The sequence below is a fragment of the Oenanthe melanoleuca genome, chromosome 8 (assembly GCF_029582105.1).
Source record: "Oenanthe melanoleuca isolate GR-GAL-2019-014 chromosome 8, OMel1.0, whole genome shotgun sequence".
Taxonomy (NCBI): domain Eukaryota; kingdom Metazoa; phylum Chordata; class Aves; order Passeriformes; family Muscicapidae; genus Oenanthe; species Oenanthe melanoleuca.
The window spans coordinates 6712741-6730731 of record NC_079342.1 but is presented as its reverse complement, the minus strand read 5'-3'; the positions used below and the strand labels follow the sequence as shown (position 1 = coordinate 6730731).

Below are 17991 nucleotides of genomic sequence, written 5' to 3'. Positions count from 1 at the left end.
TTAGTTTACTAAGAGGCCAATGAAGCAAGCCCTTAAAAGAACTTTGGTGATTCATGTATGCTATATGCTTGGGTTGTTTTTCTTTTTTGTCCTCATAAATTTCTCATTTTCTCCCTATTTAGATTTCTAAAATAATTAAATATATGCATTTGTCAACACATATGTGAAAGTATATTTTTAGTGTAGAATTTGAAAGTATATGTTTTCTTACTTTTAGTTTTACAAAAAGAAATAGTAGAAGTAGAGATTTTTCACTCCTCAGTTTCTTAGCATCTTTGTATTTTCACTTTTTGAAATAATTTTTTTTGGTTGAAAGACCATTCAAATATAAAATTAAATTTTCTAATTAATGTTATAGATCCCTCGGTGCTAAGATTTTAATTTTCAAACAGTTGAATATCACAATATAGTTGATGCACTCCCATGTTATCAAATAAATGCTCAAGGTACAGCTTATAATGTTGAAAAATAGAAAAATAAATTGACCTTGATGAAGTGTGTCTTCTTTTGTCTGTTCCCAGGAAAGTTTATTTCAGGTATTTCTACTGCTGAAATGATTAGAGTTAACAGCTTTTTCCCTCCATTTTATTTTACAGGGTCTCTTCATCTTCCTGATATATGGGGTGTACAACACAGAGGTAAGTCTGCTTGGAGTATCTCAAGGCTGACAGAGTGAATGAGAGAAATGACAGGTTTCTTATCTTGATAACTGAGGGACAAAGTTGGCTTTCCATACGAGTGTCCTACTGCCCTTCATGCTTGGACTGGCTTATATGCATCCCAGCTTACCATTAAACACAGACACCCTGAATAAAGGGACAGACTCATTTCTCATAGGCACTGACTAATATTTTACTGCTGCTTTAAGTTTTTTGAATTCCTGGTCTGTCTTTTAACACTTAGCTAAATATGACAGTCCTAAGTTACTGTAGTCTGATTTAAATTTTGAAATTAACTGTTGTTTGCATGCTATAGAATACTTAAATTATAAAAGGAACTAGTTTTACTTACTCAACAAAATTTTGAAGTACACTAATGGCATAAAATTCCACTTTTTGCATCAATCAGATATGATTGATCAGAGCCTTTGTACCAGTCAGGGTTATGAAAAGTACTTGCTATTTATAGGCTCATCTCTCATAAAGGAAAGTATCTTTGAGATAAAGCCAAAAAATTGCAAGGAATTTGTCCCACCTCGTTCCATTACATCAGTAACAAAAATTAGTGTTAATATGTTTAATTCCAACTTTTTAAGCTAAGGTGCTTCTGATTTTTGCATTTTAAAACCTAACAGAAACACAAAAAACTTTCGAAGTAAATATTCAGAAATTAAGCAGAATTCTATTTATATTTTATTATCCTCCAAGGAGGGCATGGACTATTAGAAAAATAGTGGAAATGTCTCCTGATTAACTGAAATAAGGAACTATTTCCAAGTAACAATTTAATCTCATTTCTAGTATAAGGATGAATTATCTCGGTACACGCAGCTCAGCCAGTGAGCATCACTAGCTCGGGTTTTGCTGTGGGCCAAAGGATGCCGGCCGTGGCCGGGAGCAGAGCCGAGGGTGAGCTCAGTGATGCCGGTGCCCCAGGCGCAGCTGGCAGAGGCGGGAGCGCGGAGCTGCTCCGCAGTGTGCGGGGCCAGGGAGCGGGGAGCAGCGTGTCCCAATGTGCCCGAGGCGCATCCCGCTGGACACCGGTGCTCCCGGGACTGGAGCGCCTTCGTGATCCCCGCGGCGCTGCGTGCATCTCGGCTTTGGGACCAAACAGCATCACCCTCGAGCCTTTGCTAAACACTCCAATTTCAGCCCTTCCGCATCTGCCGCTCCATCCCGCGGGTCGCGAGCGCTGCAGACCCGCTGCCGCGCCCGGAGCTCTGCACAGCCCGGCACCGGCCGTGCCGCGCGTTCCGGAGCAGCACCTGCGCTCCGCTCCCGGGCGAGCGGCAGTGCCCGGTCCCGTTATCCGGGCTGTGCCGGCGGCGCAGGCCGTGCCCGGCTCTGCCCGCCGGGATCCCGCGGCTCCCGGATCACGTCCCGGCGGTGCCGCCCGGCCCGGCCCGGCCCGTTCCGGCCCCGCGGCGGGCAGCGCCCACCCCGCGCCCCCCGCGCCGCGCCTGCGCGCCCGCCGCCCGTGCGGCCGAGGCTCCCAGCGTGCCGCGCGGCGCGCATGTGCGGCGGGGCGGGCGCTGCTAATTCCATTGTGGAGCGGACGCGGCGATATTTGTAACTGGCGGCGGCGGCGGGAGCCGTAAGTGCAGCCGGGCCGGGGCCGCCGCGGGCGCGGGCGGGAGGCGGCGATGCGCCCGGGCGACGGCTGCCGGGCCGCCGAGGGAGCCGCCCGCTGAGCCGGCGCGGTCCGGCCGGCGGGCAGGCAGGCGGGCGGGCGGCGGGTCCCGCAGCCCCTCTGGGCCGCGCCTCCTCTCCGGCCCGCCTTCCCGGGGGATGAAACTCGGCAGCGGCTTCCTTGGCGGCGGCAAGAGGGCGGCGGCCATGGAGCCAGCGTTCCCCCCCGGCATGGTGATGTTCAACCACCGCCTGCCCCCGGTCACCAGCTTCGCCCGGGCGGCCGCGCCCCCCGCGGCGGCCCAGCACCCCCCGCAGTGCGTGTTACCTCCGGCCGCCGCCGCCGCTTCCTCCACGGCGGCGGGCGAGCCCCCGGCGCCTCCGCCCCCGCAGGACGTGACTTTCAAGAAGGAGCCGGCGGGGGCTTTTCCCTCCGCGCCCTCCTCGCAGAGGAGCCCCTGGGGCTTTCTGCAGTCCCTGGTGAGCATCAAGCAAGAGAAGCCCAGCGAGCAGGAGGAGGAGCAGCAGCCGCAGCACCATCACCACTACGGGGGGCTTTTCGGGGGAGCGGCGGAGGAGAGACCCCCCGGCCTGGGCAGCGGCGAAGGAACCGGCCAGAGCGTGATCCAGGACCTCAGCCTTCTTCACCACCTGCACCAGCATCCCCACCGAGACCTGCTGCTGACTGGCAGAGGCGAGGGCGCTCCAGGGAGCGTGGGTGAGCCAAAGCACGACGCCCAGGTCAAGAAGGCAAAGAGGCCAAAGCCAGAAACTCAGGGAATCAAAGCCAAGCGGAAGCCAAGTGCTTCATCCAAACCCCCCCTGGTGGGAGATGGAGAAGGTGCCGTCGCGTCCCCCAGCCAGAAACCTCACGTCTGCGAACACTGCAGTGCTGCCTTCAGGAGCTCCTATCACTTGCGCAGGCACGTGCTCATCCACACCGGGGAGAGGCCTTTCCAGTGCAGCCAGTGCAGCATGGGCTTCATCCAGAAGTACCTGCTGCAGAGACACGAGAAGATCCACAGTAGGGAGAAGCCTTTTGGCTGTGACCAGTGTAGTATGAAGTTCATCCAGAAGTACCACATGGAAAGACACAAGAGGACGCATAGTGGAGAAAAGCCATACAAATGTGACACTTGTCAGCAGTATTTTTCAAGGACTGATAGACTGTTAAAGCACAGAAGAACATGTGGTGAAGCCATAGGTAAAGCAGGGGCTGGAATGGAGCCTGGATCATCAAATAGCATGGGTAGCTTGGCTGCTTTGTCTCAGGGAAATACAAGTTCCTCAAGGAGAAAAAGTAAAACAAAAAATACATCCGCTGAAAGCAAAGGAAACAAGTGTAGCAGCAAACTAGCTGAATCTCAAGTTACAAGTAATGTGACCATGCCGAGTTATGCAGTTGATATTCCTATTGTGTCTTCCAGTGGTGGTCTAGTTGGCACGGGCGTAGAAGAACTTCAGAAAAAGGTGCCAAAATTGGTCTTGAAAAAAACGAGCAGAAAACAAGCAGACAAAAATTACCTTAATTTTGTATCACCACTGCCAGATATTCTGGGGCAAAAACCACTGTCTGGGAAACAGAGTGGCTCTCTAGGCCTAGTAGCCAATACCGGTGTAGAAACTATTGGCCTTCTCCAAAGTACAGGTGGTAAACCGGGTCAAATAAGTAGCAATTATGATGATGCCATGCAGTTTTCAAAGAAAAGAAGATACTTACAAACTGCAAGCAGTAACAGTGCCTTTTCCCTTAATGTTGGACACATGACTTCCCAGCAGTCCGTCATCCAGTCTCCGGGTGTTAGCGTTATGGATAATGAAGCTCCTTTGTCTCTCATCGATTCAGCATCTTTAAACAGTGAAATAAAGTCTTGCCATGACAAGTCTGGTATTCCTGACGAAGTCTTACAGAGCCTTTTGGACCAGTACTCTCACAAATCGGAAGGCCAGAAAGAAGATCCTTTCAGTATAACTGAACAGCGTGTGGACTTGCACACCGGAGAACATTCAGACATGGTTCAGGAAGAAAACTTGAGCCCTAACTCTCAAACAGTTTCAAATGATAAGGCAAGCATGTTGCAAGAATACTCAAAATACCTCCAACAAGCCTTTGAAAGAACAACCAACAGCACTGGTTTTGCTTTTGGACCCAGTTTCCAGTTTGTTAGCTTGTCTTCAACTCTCCATAACCACACTCTGTTTCCAGACAAACAGATATACACTACATCTCCACTTGAGTGTGGCTTCAGCCAATCTGTTACCTCAGTATTGCCAACTGCGTTGCCAAAGCCTCCGTTTGGGATGTTGCTTGGCTCTCAGCCAGGCTTTTACTTGTCTGCTTTGGAGGCTTCGCATCAACAGTTGACTCCTTCTCAAGAGCTGGATGATCTCATCGATCCACAGAAAAACTTAGAGACTTCATCAAACTACCAGTCAACATCTCAGAAACTGACTGGCCAGAAGGAACAGAAAAACTTAGAATCCTCAACGAGCTTTCAGATCCCATCTCAGGAGTTAACCAGCCAGATAGATCCTCAGAAGGACATAGAGCCTAGAGTAACCTACCAGATAGAGAACTTTGCACAAGCGTTTGGTTCTCAGTTCAAGTCGGGCAGCAGGGTGCCAATGACTTTTATCACTAACTCTAATGGAGAAGTGGACCATAGAGTAAGGACTTCAGTGTCAGATTTCTCAGGGTTTACAAATATGATGTCTGATGTAAGTGAGCCATGTAGTACACGAGTGAAAACCCCAACCAGCCAGAGTTACAGGTAAGGTCCTGACTGTGACCAGGCTGTGGGGTCTTCTTAATGTAATTTTACTTTAACAACACTGCCATTGGAATGTTTCTACACGGTCCTATTAAGAATAATGTAACATGCCCTTTCAATGCAACTTTTCATATTTAGTTTATTTTGTTAGTGTGATTTTTTTAGCTCTGTTTATTATGGTTTTTAATCAAAAATCAATAGTTTTAAAATAGCGTTTTTGTTCAAGTGACAGTGTTTAGCAATCAAATTTACATTATGTAGATTGTCAGGGAATAGCCCAAGAGTTTAAAATGCAAAAAATTAACTTTGTTCCTAGGACTAAAGTTTATTCTAATTGCTTTACTCTCAGGAAAGTGTAATGAAGCATGGGAATTCTATGCACCACTAGTGTATTGGAACTTCCAATTTACAGATGATGACAAATATATCTCAGCTTTTTGAGGAAGGGATCTTTGACATTTCAAATTGCTGTCTCTTATGTCAGCTGATCTGAAAGAATTTTGCTACCTAAATCTTGTGGTTTTTAAAGTACTCCTGTTCTTCCAGGTGATGCTCATTCCAGGCAGGTGGAGCAAATATTCTCGGGTCTGCACGATGAGCCCAGCACGGTAGCTTTAATCTGAACAGTAATGTCCCCAGAAGTTCTGTGTAAGACTGTAATTCCGTAAAGAGATTCTGTTGGCACAAACTGTGAGAACAAAATGTGTGCAGCTGGTTCATGTCATTAGAACCCCAACTTGAAACTACAGTCCTAATCCAGAGAGGGTTTTGGGATACATTATTTGTTACACACGGTTCAAAAAAGTCTTATCTCCTGCTCTACCTACCCCTTTTCACATTCTTTTAGTGTTAAGGGTTTCCTCTATTTAATTGTGTTCCTGGTTCCTCTGGACTTGACCTTGGTTATCTACCTGCCCCCCCCAGCCCTTCCCCATCCCCTTTTATTTCCGTTTTCCCCTACTCACTCTCTCACCCCAACGTAATAGCTAGCATTTAAAAAGATTTACATTCCAGAAAGTGCATATCATATGATGTGCTTTCTGATGTCTTATGACATCAGATGATGAACAATGAACACCCACCTGTTTTAGAACTATGTTGAGGTTTCCATGTACGATAAGAAATAATCTACTCCCAATTGTACATAGTGAGGCCCCTATCCTGCATCAGGATCAGCTACCACAGACCCCCGTGCCCAGCAGTGTCCCAGTGGTGTCACTGGAGCTCTTTACAGAGAGAGGGGCTTGCAGCAGTTCATCATGGCAGGCTTTTAGGGCCTAAGGCTGCAATTCCATCAAAGGATTCTGGTGATGGCATCAACTACAAAAGTAGAACTTGAGTGGCTTGTTAATATCAACAGAACTTTCCTTTGGAATTATTGCCTTACTTTATGTATATTTTGTGGTACATTATTTATTATATGTGAATCCTGATTAATACCTGTGGAGCCATGGAAACCTGCTAGAAATACTGGTGGCCATTCAAAGCTGCTGAAACGCAGTGGCACTGCTCTGAACCACTTTTTGCAAATGAATTTTTTGATTAGTTTTTTAATGTAATTTTGGTGATGTTTATGATGATGGTTTTTTATGTACTCTTGGTGATGTTTCAGTCTTATGTACTTTTCTGTTGTCAGGAAGGTACCAGTGGTTGTTTGCAGTCTTATTGTGTAATCAGCCTATTACAGGCTTCCATGTATAATAAAGTTATTAACATTGTGCAAGTGTAAAACACTTCTGTTATGAAAGTGGTGTATTATTAAAGAAATTGTTACAAAAATCCTGGGTTATTTCTCCTGTTGTCCCTCACCACTATGAATAGAAACCTGAGCCCATTCATGATCTCTTTTGATAGTAAACTTTTTTTCCGCCCCCCTCACTAACCTAGAGTTTGTTCTCATAGAATCTGTGTAACTCCATTAACTTTTTATTTATACTTGATTCTGTATTTCATGCCATTTCAGTTTAATAATCAAACAACTGTTCTCTAAACACAGAACCCAGCCTGTTATCAGGGATGGAATAGTCCATAACCACTGTGTTGGCTTTTTTAGTACCTTTCCTTTTGTTTTACAGAGGTTATAATTTACATTCTTTATATTGTGTGTAGTAGAAGTTGCATATGTATTGTTCTGGCTGTTTGCTTTAACTTAATAAAACCCATTATTCACAAAATCATAAAGGTATTACTTCTATTATCCAGTCATGCTTTTGAGAACTTAGTAAGGAAACATTAAGAGATGACATTTTGAGAAGGAATAATATAACTTATTAAAAAGTTTTAATTTTCCTGTTTAGTCAAATAATTAAAATGTGCTATTTTATAAACCGGGGGTCTAACTCATACATTTAGCTTAGCAAAACTTAATAAATTTCCCAAAGTTAAAATGCTTATGCAGATTCATCTTTTCAAATCTGTAATTTATCTAAATTGCATAATGTTAACTGCAAAGACTTTTCGTAATTGCTGGGAGTTCAGAATGAAAAATACATAATTAGTAACTTAATTCAAGGCAAAGATTATAGAAAATCCTCTTAACTGTTTTTTTGGGGTCTTATTTGGCTGTAATTTCTCCATCACCCTCTTGTTAATTCCTATATTATAAGAAAAGTCCTGTAAAAGTAGTGCTATAGCAAAATACTTTAAAAGCATTTTAGGTAATCTGAAGATAGGTTGTGGATTTACTTAGTCTGTATTTTTCTTCAACTTTGCATGTGAATTTGAATCAAAGCAGTGACATGGATGAGAAAAATCCTTGGCATGTTGAAAAACAAGCACAAAAACCTTACAAAAATTAAATATAGAATATGCTCAATGTCTAATATTCAGGATATTGCTAGGAATCATTTAAAAGTATGATGGGAAAATGTAGTGGGATTTTATAAGTTCTTTGCACAGTTTAGTCATTCAAACGTTTCTAGATAGGGTAGAACTAAAGTTTTTGCTACTTTATTATGGAGTTTTTATTTTATTGATGGTAGGAGTATGTTAAAATTCCATGGAAATCAGGCTATGGCTTTACCTGGTACATATTCAAAAACTGTATTGTAAGTAGCAGTTAACCCAGGTGAACTTTATTTAGGGATGTGTCAGTGAGAGAAAGAAAAAGGAAAGCAAAATGGCTCTTGAATTATTTTCCATTTTATTTCAAGGTTTAGTTGTTTTTAAAGGAGTTGTGGGAGGGGAATGAAAACCTGGTTCCTACCACTAACAGGACTGTAAAGAAGAATTCATAGATGTAATGATAGAAAATGGTGCATGAACTGTTCCACTTCCTCTTAGAGTGGTTCACATAACATTATTGCCTTGGAACCTAGTGCATTATGGTACCCTGAACTGTGACTGCAGCTGTGTCCCACTGAAAGTGCATGTCTCACCTGCCTGCACATGATCTAGAAGAGCTAACTAAAATTTGTTATAGTTCCTGAGTTACTTTAAATGGGCACAGACTTGTAGGAGAAATATTAGAGAAAGAAACTGAAATTAAAGGAGAATGAAAAAAAAAGTGAAAACAAAATGGTGTGAAGGGTATGCAATTTCAGGTTTGTGGACTACTGATGAAGAAAAGCAGCGTGATGCCTCATGGAGATCTTGAGAAGCTACTGGAATAATTCAATGTATGCTATTAGTGATTTTTTGTTGTTTCAATTGTTTGGTCTTCCCATCACTCCCAGCATTATATGCTTGATAACATTTGTATTTGTCTGAATAATGCCTTTGCTTTTTTTTTTTTCCCCCTACCAACTAGGAATCAGTCTTGTTCATGTGAGGCTGCGGTTTTGGCTGTGGAAATGTTTGTAACACCCAGGAAGATACATGTGAGAATGTGTAAGTTACCAGCTCCATGCTCTAGTGGTTGAAGTGAATCAGGTCACTTTAAAATCCAAGATTCTGTTTACAGCTCCTGCTGACTACCAGCTTTATACATTTGAGCTGTAATTTTCCAGTCTGTCTGTGTCATGCTCTATGCTCTGTCTTTCTCTGGGAAACTTCTGCAAAAATTGCCCACGTATTTCCTAAAATTAGATTAAGGAAGAAAACTTTCTTGTTCCATTGGTGATTTCATCCCATGCTTGTTCAAAACCAAATCAGAATCATTCTCCCTCAGCTAGGACTTTAGACTGTGTTGATGGATGTCCCTTGTTGGATCACTGTTTTTGAAACCCGATACATTTTTGAAAAATGCTTTTATGTTCAGGCATGTGAAAGTTTGTATCTCCAAAGATGATCCCTCCAGGACAGTGCATCATTGATTGGTATGTTAGCCCACGTGGCACTCTTTTTTCTAGTGTGTTCTATATTGTCAGACTGGAATATTTTCTTGCTGCTTATATAAACTGCAGAGTCTTCACTTTTAATATTCTTCTCAAGTGATTTTTATGCATTTTTTTTTGTTTGTACAAACACCTAGGAAGAGATGGTTTACTATTGTGCCATCATCTGGAACACAGGATGTATACCCTGCTTAGCAGATACAATTCTTATACACTTTGTAATCTGTGTTGTTTGAAACATTTCTTGTGCAGCCTCATCCTGCAGGGTCCTGCTTCATGCTCTGAGTGCCATCCTGCTCGATGTGGATACAAACAGCAAGGCAGTGTTGCTTGGAAGAAATTCTCTGTCATTGTGTCATCAGTCTGTTGTACATTCGAGATGGGGTGATTGAGGGATCAACAGAAGATTTAGTTCTGGCACTTTTTAACTTATAATGCTTCCTAATCTTTTCAGTAATGTAATTTTTTGTATATAACATACTGCTTTATTTTCATATTGATCCTTTTCAATATTTTGATTTTATTAATCGGATAATGTATCTGGGAATCTTAAACCCAAGGTTCTCCTAAGTAATGGGGTGATGCCACCCTGGAAAGTTGTCTGTGTACTTGGTGACCTGTCCTGAAATTTGCTAAAATATTGTATAGCCAGACACAAACTGAAGAAAGAATTAAGAACTACTTTAAGAATATTTTTTTTATTATTTTAATACACTCTCTCTTACATTAACTGTATCTTAAATAGTCTCTTATTTAGTGCTACAGTTAGCAAAACATTGTGTGAGTTAATGAGGCATGTAGTGGTCATTATGCAGGATCTGCAACATAGAGATTCTGTAGTAGCTCATGTGCCACCTTTCATGCTAAAACCTGCTCTATCTAAAACTAGGTTATTACCCTTCAGAATATTCATGTGTCTTGTTCAGAAGGAGCCTTTACTTTGTGCTGTTGGCAAAAGGTTTCATTTTGATTTTTATCTCAAAGGTCAAAAGGCTGCTTGTTTTTTCATCCCAGATTTCTCCTTACAGTGTGTACTTCTCTGTTTGCACATACTCTGTTCCCATTGGATAGGTTGGAGTCTTGACTGGGATATGATGAGTGTGGGTGGTGGCATATGGCCAGAAATTATACTGAGGATGGATCAGGCTGCTCAAAGATTCTGAATACTTTTTTTTTTTTTTTCTGGATGGGAGGAATTATACCTCACCGGTGGGAATGTTTCTATATGGTGATATATTCTGAGATGAGTGGGAAGAAAACTGGGCTGAGACCTGTGTAGAGTAGAATTTACAAAGAAATCCATGTGCAATTCTGTGAGTGACACAGTTTAGAATCACTTTAATTTGCTTTCCAGTAATGAGGAAATATATAGATGTGTAATGTGTGATAAAACATCTTGCATGTTTTGCTGAGGTGCTTTAAATTCTAGTGGGTAAAACATGTCAGTGGATCTTCTTACCTCTTAAAGAAAATGATCTCTAGAATGAAAAATGCATTCTCTTGGAAGCTGCTTGGAAAATGGGACTAATAAGGATTAGCTTCTTGAGCTGCAGAGGGCATTCTTGTTGTGTCAGCTATCTGCCTGGAATTCGGTCAGGGTGGTGGTAACACATTTACTTGTGGAAGCTGCTGGCCCCATGCTGTCTCCAGGGGCAGAAGGCACTCCAGGGTCTTGGCAGAGAGGATGTGGCTGCCTTGTGCAGCTGGGCTCAGGCCAGGGGCTGGGAGGTGGGAGAGGCAGCGCAGCCAGCTCCACTCCTTGCAGCACTCAGGGGTTTTTGAAGGCTGTTTCCAAGTATTGACTCACTTTGTGAAACTGAAATGCAGAGATCTATGCCAAAAATCTGCTAGCTCAGGTTTGGCCAGAGGGTTGAATAACCCCAGGGGTTATTCAGCAGTGATCAATGGAGATGTGGCACTAAAACTATTTTACCTGTTTAGCTTAAGAGATCTGTGAAAGGTAGGTCACATTATATCATGTTCATGTACTTGGTCCATCAAGCCTCACAACTAGACATTTACACTTGGTAATCTTAGTGTAGAGTTAGGTCTGTAGGAAATATGGAGGTGATTTAAAAATTTACTTCATAAGCATTCTTAAATAGAACTTCTTTCTAGTCATTTAATAGTCTGGGGACATGAGAGTTAAACTAATTACTCTGTGTTCTTGGAACCTTGATTTTTGGAGAGATGGCAATTTTGTGCAGAGATACGAAATTTGATTATTTATTTTGGAGTTTAGAGACACTTTAGATTAAAAGTATTTTCATATTTTTTTATGTGGTTGTAGAAATCATACTTCACATGTGTTAAGAGTGGATAGCGAAGGGAGTAAGACTGCTGAAATCATTAGTTTTTACAATTTTTAACACCATAGACTGATGCTTATGTGTTTTGTTCTTCTCACAATGAAGCTAAATTAAAATCTCTGAGAAAGAGGTCTCTCTAATATAGCATAATGAAGTCTTTAAATGGGTACAGTTGTAGGTCATCATGAATAGGAATGCAGTGACCTTTGTCTTGACAATGAAGCTGACACAAGCTTCTCAGAGCTGTTCTTTTTTTTATTTCTCCGCCAGAAAGGACACAAATAAAACAGAGGATCCCCCTTCTCCCATCAGTGAACAAAATCAAAAGACTAGAAAATGTGTTGTAACTTGTCAGTTTGCAAAATCTGGAAATAACATGGACTTCTTTCTCAATATAGACACTGCTGCAGGAATAATTTGTAGCAAGGAGTTGGGAAAGGAAGGAAAGTCTACTTGGCTGACCCTATGACTGATAAAGGCCCTTCCAGTTTAAGGTACTTTCTAATTGCCTGTTTGATTTTGGGATACACAGCAGGAAGGTGTTCAAAATTTTTACTTGTACCTACTTACAGTTTTATATCTAGAAAAATCACAAATTTTCCTGTTGTTCATTTTACACTCACTTTTGCAGTACATTGCAGACTTGCAATGCACTGTGTTGGAATCTAGCAAGGCTTGAATTTCTTGGTGGCCCATGTGAAAAAGCAAAGCATTCTGCAGAAAGCACATCAGTGTGGCTGTTTCCTATGGGGAGACACCATTGCTCTATCCAGCTTCAGCAGAGGCTCGTGAATTGCAGTGCTCAGCAATTTTCTTTAACCATAGAGAATCATCTGTCATTCTTAAATAATGGCACTGCCTACTACTTTAGGACTTTTTCAAGGCTTCAGTAATGTTGATCTGAGTTGTGCTGCCTCTTGTAGAGGAGAAGCCTGTGTAGCAGAGCAAACTCTAATGTATGCAGTCAAGGTAACGAATGGAGATTTGTTCCTTTTATAAAAAGTCATATCTATAGGACTGGTTCTCTATGATCAGATAATGATTTTAGTTATTTTTAGCCGAGGACTAAAACTACATGTTTCTTTTCAAGAGAAGCTTGTTTACTCAATGATGATGAATGATATTCCCATAAGGCCACAGCCTGGGTGAGTACCTGGAACAGTTATTTTTATTGGGAATGTCCTTCTCTGAGAATATGCTTCATCAAAAGGAAAAGAAGAAAGAAAATTCAGTTTAGAGTTTTTACTTTAGAAAATTTAAGTTTAGAGTATGCACATGTTATTTCAGAACTGAGTAAACTAAAAGAGTGAAACAGCAGATAACATAAAATATTGCAAGTTTTTAAAACCTATTTCAGGAAAACAATACACTGATACCCTATAAATGGATCTAGTGGACAGTAAGAAGTGACTTCAATAGATCAAAATAAAAAGGTAAGTGGGACAGTATGTTAATAATTGACTAGAAATATTTAACTTGTTGTTTTCTATAAATGAGAAGACTTATAAAGCTAACTTAATAAGCTGGAACATGACCCATTTGATACCAGAAGAGCAGTGTGCCCTTGTGGCAAAAAAAGGAGTCCAGCAGTGCCACAGGGATGAATAAGTACCTGGATTCTCTTTGATAGTAGGAGAGGCTGAGAGACCTGTGAGTGTTCAGCCTGGAGAACACCAGGCTCAGCAGGGTCTCATCAGTGCCCACAAATACCTAAGGGAAAAGAACAAAGATGAGAGAGCCAGATTCTTTGCAGTACTGCCCCCTGACAGGACAAGAGGTAATGGATTAACACAAATTAAAACACATTAAATTCCACAGGAAAATTACTGTGAGGGTTGTCAAACAGAGGAGAAAGTTGCCAGAAAAGTCATGGAATGTCTGCCTGTGGAGATATTTGAAGCTCAACTTTGATTTAGGACAGACTGCTCTGCCTGACCTGGCTTGAGTGGGGGTTTTGGGTAAAATCAACTGAAGAGGTCTTTCCCAACGTCAATAATTACATGCTTCTCTATAGTTTGATTGGTGGTCTGTGCCAAATAGCAATGACAGGTTCCATGCTGAAGGGACACTGGATGTCTCTAGGAAGTAGTACAATGGTGTGTCTGAAAGTGCATTGTTTAATGGAACAAACGGGCTCGGGAATTCAGGATGTTGCTGGGACTCCTGGTAAGCAGTTCAGTGTTTCTGATGTCTAGCTGGACACTTGAGTCTACATAAACTTGCAGGCCTTTTGCATGACCAGTCTTCCTTAGACTGTTGATAAAGGTTAAGAAGGAAAGATGGTGAAACCATTGTGAAATAAAATGTCTGTTGTTTCTATTAAATACAATACAAAACATATAATATAAATTATATAATATATAATACAAAATATATAATATATAATACAAAATATACAATATATAATATATTTTGTTCATTTGTTACTTTGTTTTACTGACTTTTCGTCTTTCATTTCTGGTTAACTGTAGAAGGTTAAAAAAAGGAAACATCTAACTGATACAAATTTACCAGTTTTGGGAAATGGTAATTGCTTTTTCCCTCCTCTCCCCAAAGTTAGCTGAAATGGCCTGACTTGAAGCTGTTGTTCAAACCTTGTGCAGAGCAAAGCAAGTAAAATGCAGCTTCTGGTTTTGGTTCAGACTTTTGACTTGAAATCTTTCTTCTGGAGAAAGGCCGGCACAGAGCATTATCTTATCAGTCTGGTGATAACTCGTAACTGCATTAAGCTCTTTCAGGCATTGCTGTCAGATGTTGTTCTGGTCACGGGCTTGGTTGTTGCAAAAGACTGTCTTGACAGGGGTGAGACAGCTTTTTTTTTTTTTAATTTTTTTTTTTTTTTTAAACAGCAAAAAAATGATTATAAAGGATGGGGATTAAAATGTATACAATGAATGGATGACAGCAGGAACGTAAGTTTTGCATTCCAGATGTTTTTTGAAGCTTAATCAAAGCTGGATATTATGGCAGTGTAATTTGGGTCGTCCTTGGTGGGTCTAGTCTGGCTGTTCCTCAGCATCAGGGCAGCAATGCTAAATGGTGCTGCAGTGAATCCTGAACTTCCATGTGGTGATAGCAGCCAGTTATAATGAGGAGTTTCATAATTTTCACACATCTGTTGTAGATCTAGTTTTAAGTAATGGCTTTTAACAGAGGTCAGCATTTTTCTAACATACTTGCAATAGGCCTTTCTTTTCTCTGCTCTGCGCTTCTTTTGTTTGTTAGGCTTGATTTCATCACAGACCTTGGTTTTATCAGAGGGTGTTGTTTGGACTAACTCAATATTTCTATCTTCAACTTTTCTGGCTTCTATAAATGGTAAGTCTTTGTTGGTTTGTGGTTACAGATACATGTTTTCATGCTTTTAAACCCCTCTTTGTGCATACTGTGTGCTTACTTGTGTGTATTTGTCAAATATGCATATATAAACTGTAAAAATTTCTGTGAAAATCCCTGGTTCTCTGAGATGTTGCAATAGAAAGATGTATATTTTAAAGGGAAGGTACTAGACTAGTGTTCATGTAAAGTGTTAGAGGTTATTATCCTTTTTGACATGCAAAGCCATATTATTGCTGAACACTGTGATTATTGATTTTTATGGAACTTCTTGCTCTAATAATGTGGGAAGGCAGCCCTTTATTCTATGCCAGTCTGTAATTACTGAACTTAAAAGGATTTTCAGAAAATATTAAACAACTAGCTTCAGGACGGATTTATGGCTTCAAGTAATCTTGATATTCTTCTACAGTTTTCCTGTATATATTTTTCCTTTTTGTATTTTGATTTGGTTTTATTTTTTTAAGAAAGCAATCTGAGAAAGCAGCCAAAATGCCCCAAGGTTGACTTTCTGTTGGGGATCATCCTCTGGTTCAGTAAGTGAGTCTGAAGCCCTTGGATTGGGCAGGACGAGTGACTTTTGAGCTGGAGTGACTGGTGACAGTGGCTGCTTTCACCCTCCATGGAACAGGACCAGGGGAGAAGACACCTTTGGAGTTGTTTTCATGGCAGATGCTGATATCTCAGTAGCGGTGTCCTTGGTATTGTTGCTCTTCTGCTCGGGCTAGGATGCAGGAACTCAAGAGGATGGACTCTTGTTATCTTGGCCTTGACCCTTGTTCCAGTCCTGCTTCTCTTTGTGCACTTAACTCAGTAAGCAAATACCAGTTGTCTCATTCAGATCTCCTTGTTCTGCAAGTCTCTGCCTCCCTCTTAGCTCCTGCTTTGCTATTTCCATCATCCAATGTGTACCCTCCTTCAGTCCTAATCTTGTTATTTCTGCTCCTGCATTCCTTGCCTGAGTGGTTTCTGCATCCTGCCACATGTTTTGTTCTTCCCTCCTGTTCCAGATTGCTTGTCTCTGTGTTATTTCCCTTTGTCTGTGTATAGATTTTATTTCTTTCCATGAGATGCAGATTGATATTTACATGCCATGTGGATGTCTTGCTGCTGTTGGGATAAAGAGCTGTTGTAACTGGCCTTTACATGAATAGTTTGGTTTGACTCCTCTGGCAGGGCTGGAGGCACATATCCTAGCCCACTGGAAGAATAGGGCCAACTACAGTTTTTCAGAAATTTATATAATGTGGATGAATTTAGGTAGATTTTCTTGACAAAGTAGTGTACACCTGTGACACAATGGATACATTCCTATTGAAACTCAGTCATCTTTGGGAGTACCAGAGACTGCCTTTTTTTTTTTTTTTTTTTTTTCTTTTCTGTGACAGTTAAGACAATATATTTTTCATTAGCATTCTTCTTGGAAATAAGCAGGGCTTTCTGAATGACTAATGTATATATTTATTTTCATGCACATGTGGGCACAAGAAAGCATTTGACAGTGTCAAATATGGTTGATGAAAATGTGATCAGCTTTGCAATAACAAGCTTGACAAGAAGATTGTGAAAGGTTTTGGGGTAACATTTTAGAAGGCAAACTATACACTGTTAATTAGAGTACATCAGTTGAAATAATATTAAAGGTAATGGACAGAACTTTTCACAACTGAAGCATCAGGAATTGCATTGCCTTGGGCAAGTAATGTGTACAATAGGTAGTTTGTTGCTGCAGGTTCCATATTCCTATAGAGGAGCTAGTGCTGCAAATAATCCAGTTGTAATGCAATAATCCACCAGACATCTACTCCTTTTGAAGGGTATTTAATTGAATGAAGTGCAATATAACTAAATTGTATGGTTGCATATATGCAAGTCACAGAAGGATGTGACTTACTCATTCTGTTGCCCTTCCAAACCAAATTTTTTAATTTGCAGTGGAAAATTGTAGAAGGATATTTCATTGTAGTAAACCTTTAACTGCTCTAAATATCTCTATGTAAATGAATACAAAATCTCCCATCCTTTTAAAAATAATTGTAGTTTTATTAAGGATATTTAGAAAAGGCACCTTCTTCTTCCAGTAGTACCTGCAGCCAGAAATTAGTTTTGATTTACATGTTAAATTGGTAGTTCTGTTGTTCCTCAACCTGCAGGGAATACTGAGCAAGAGTTTTGGGAAGTGTAATTGGAACTGCCCAGATAATGAATTAAATGCTTCTACAGTCTTTTCTCACTGAATAAAGTTGCACTTAAATGTACTTTAAAAACCATTTTAATAAACCTTTCACAGTTAGCTTAAGTTGAGGAGTTATCTATTTTGAGCTGAATGGGAATCACCTTCACATATTGCAGCTTATTTTTCATGCAGATAATACATTTCATCCCATCCTTTGCAGCTCACAAAAATACTTACCCCTTCACACCTGTGCATGGGGGCACTGAATAGCACAGAGCTAGTGGTTTTCTATGAAAAACTTGATTTAAATTGATCATCAGCATGCTTTTTCATTAGTTTAATTGCTGATTGTTCCTGTTCTTTTGTTGTGTTCTATATAGAACTTCAGGTCAGGAGGTCAAGTCTGCTGGCATATTTTCCTGTGGCTTCAGAACTGTGTTGCCTCTGGCTCATGCATTCATCTCCCCATGTGTCACACTGTTAGTGCTTTCTCTGCTTACTCACTTTAAAAGCACTGTTTATGGATTGAGAGACTCCCTCCAAAACGTAAACATGAATAATTTAATTTATATGTGACATCCCTCTAAGTGATATAAACATATGTATTTGTGTACAGTATGCTAGGAAAGAATTATTTCAGTTATGATGCCTGTTATTTCTAACTGATTGCACTGTCTTTACTAAATTCTTCTAAAATGTAAGAAATGGCAGAGAGCTTCTTTTGCAGTTGACCTTTTGGAAGTTGAGTATTGCTCTTTGATGTATGCACAGATTTTTCACTTCTGACATGAAGAAATCCTGTGTTGTCCTCATTTATAATGTATAGACCTCTCTTTC

The 17991-nt window shown here is 40.9% G+C and overlaps 1 protein-coding gene across 1 annotated transcript; it reads left to right on the top strand.

Moving 5' to 3' along the window:
• The first annotated feature begins 2196 nt into the window (after positions 1 to 2196).
• On the top strand, positions 2197 to 7223 carry ZNF281 (zinc finger protein 281). Its single transcript, XM_056497965.1, has one exon. The coding sequence runs from the start codon at positions 2448 to 2450 to the stop codon at positions 5061 to 5063; it is 2616 nt and encodes an 871-aa protein (XP_056353940.1). The 5' UTR covers positions 2197 to 2447; the 3' UTR covers positions 5064 to 7223.
• Positions 7224 to 17991: the final 10768 nt, after the last annotated feature.

Coding starts and splice junctions, on each gene's coding strand:
- ZNF281 (XM_056497965.1), top strand. CDS start 2,448: ATGAAACTCGGCAGCGGCTTCCTTGGCGGCGGCAAGAGGGCGGCGGCC.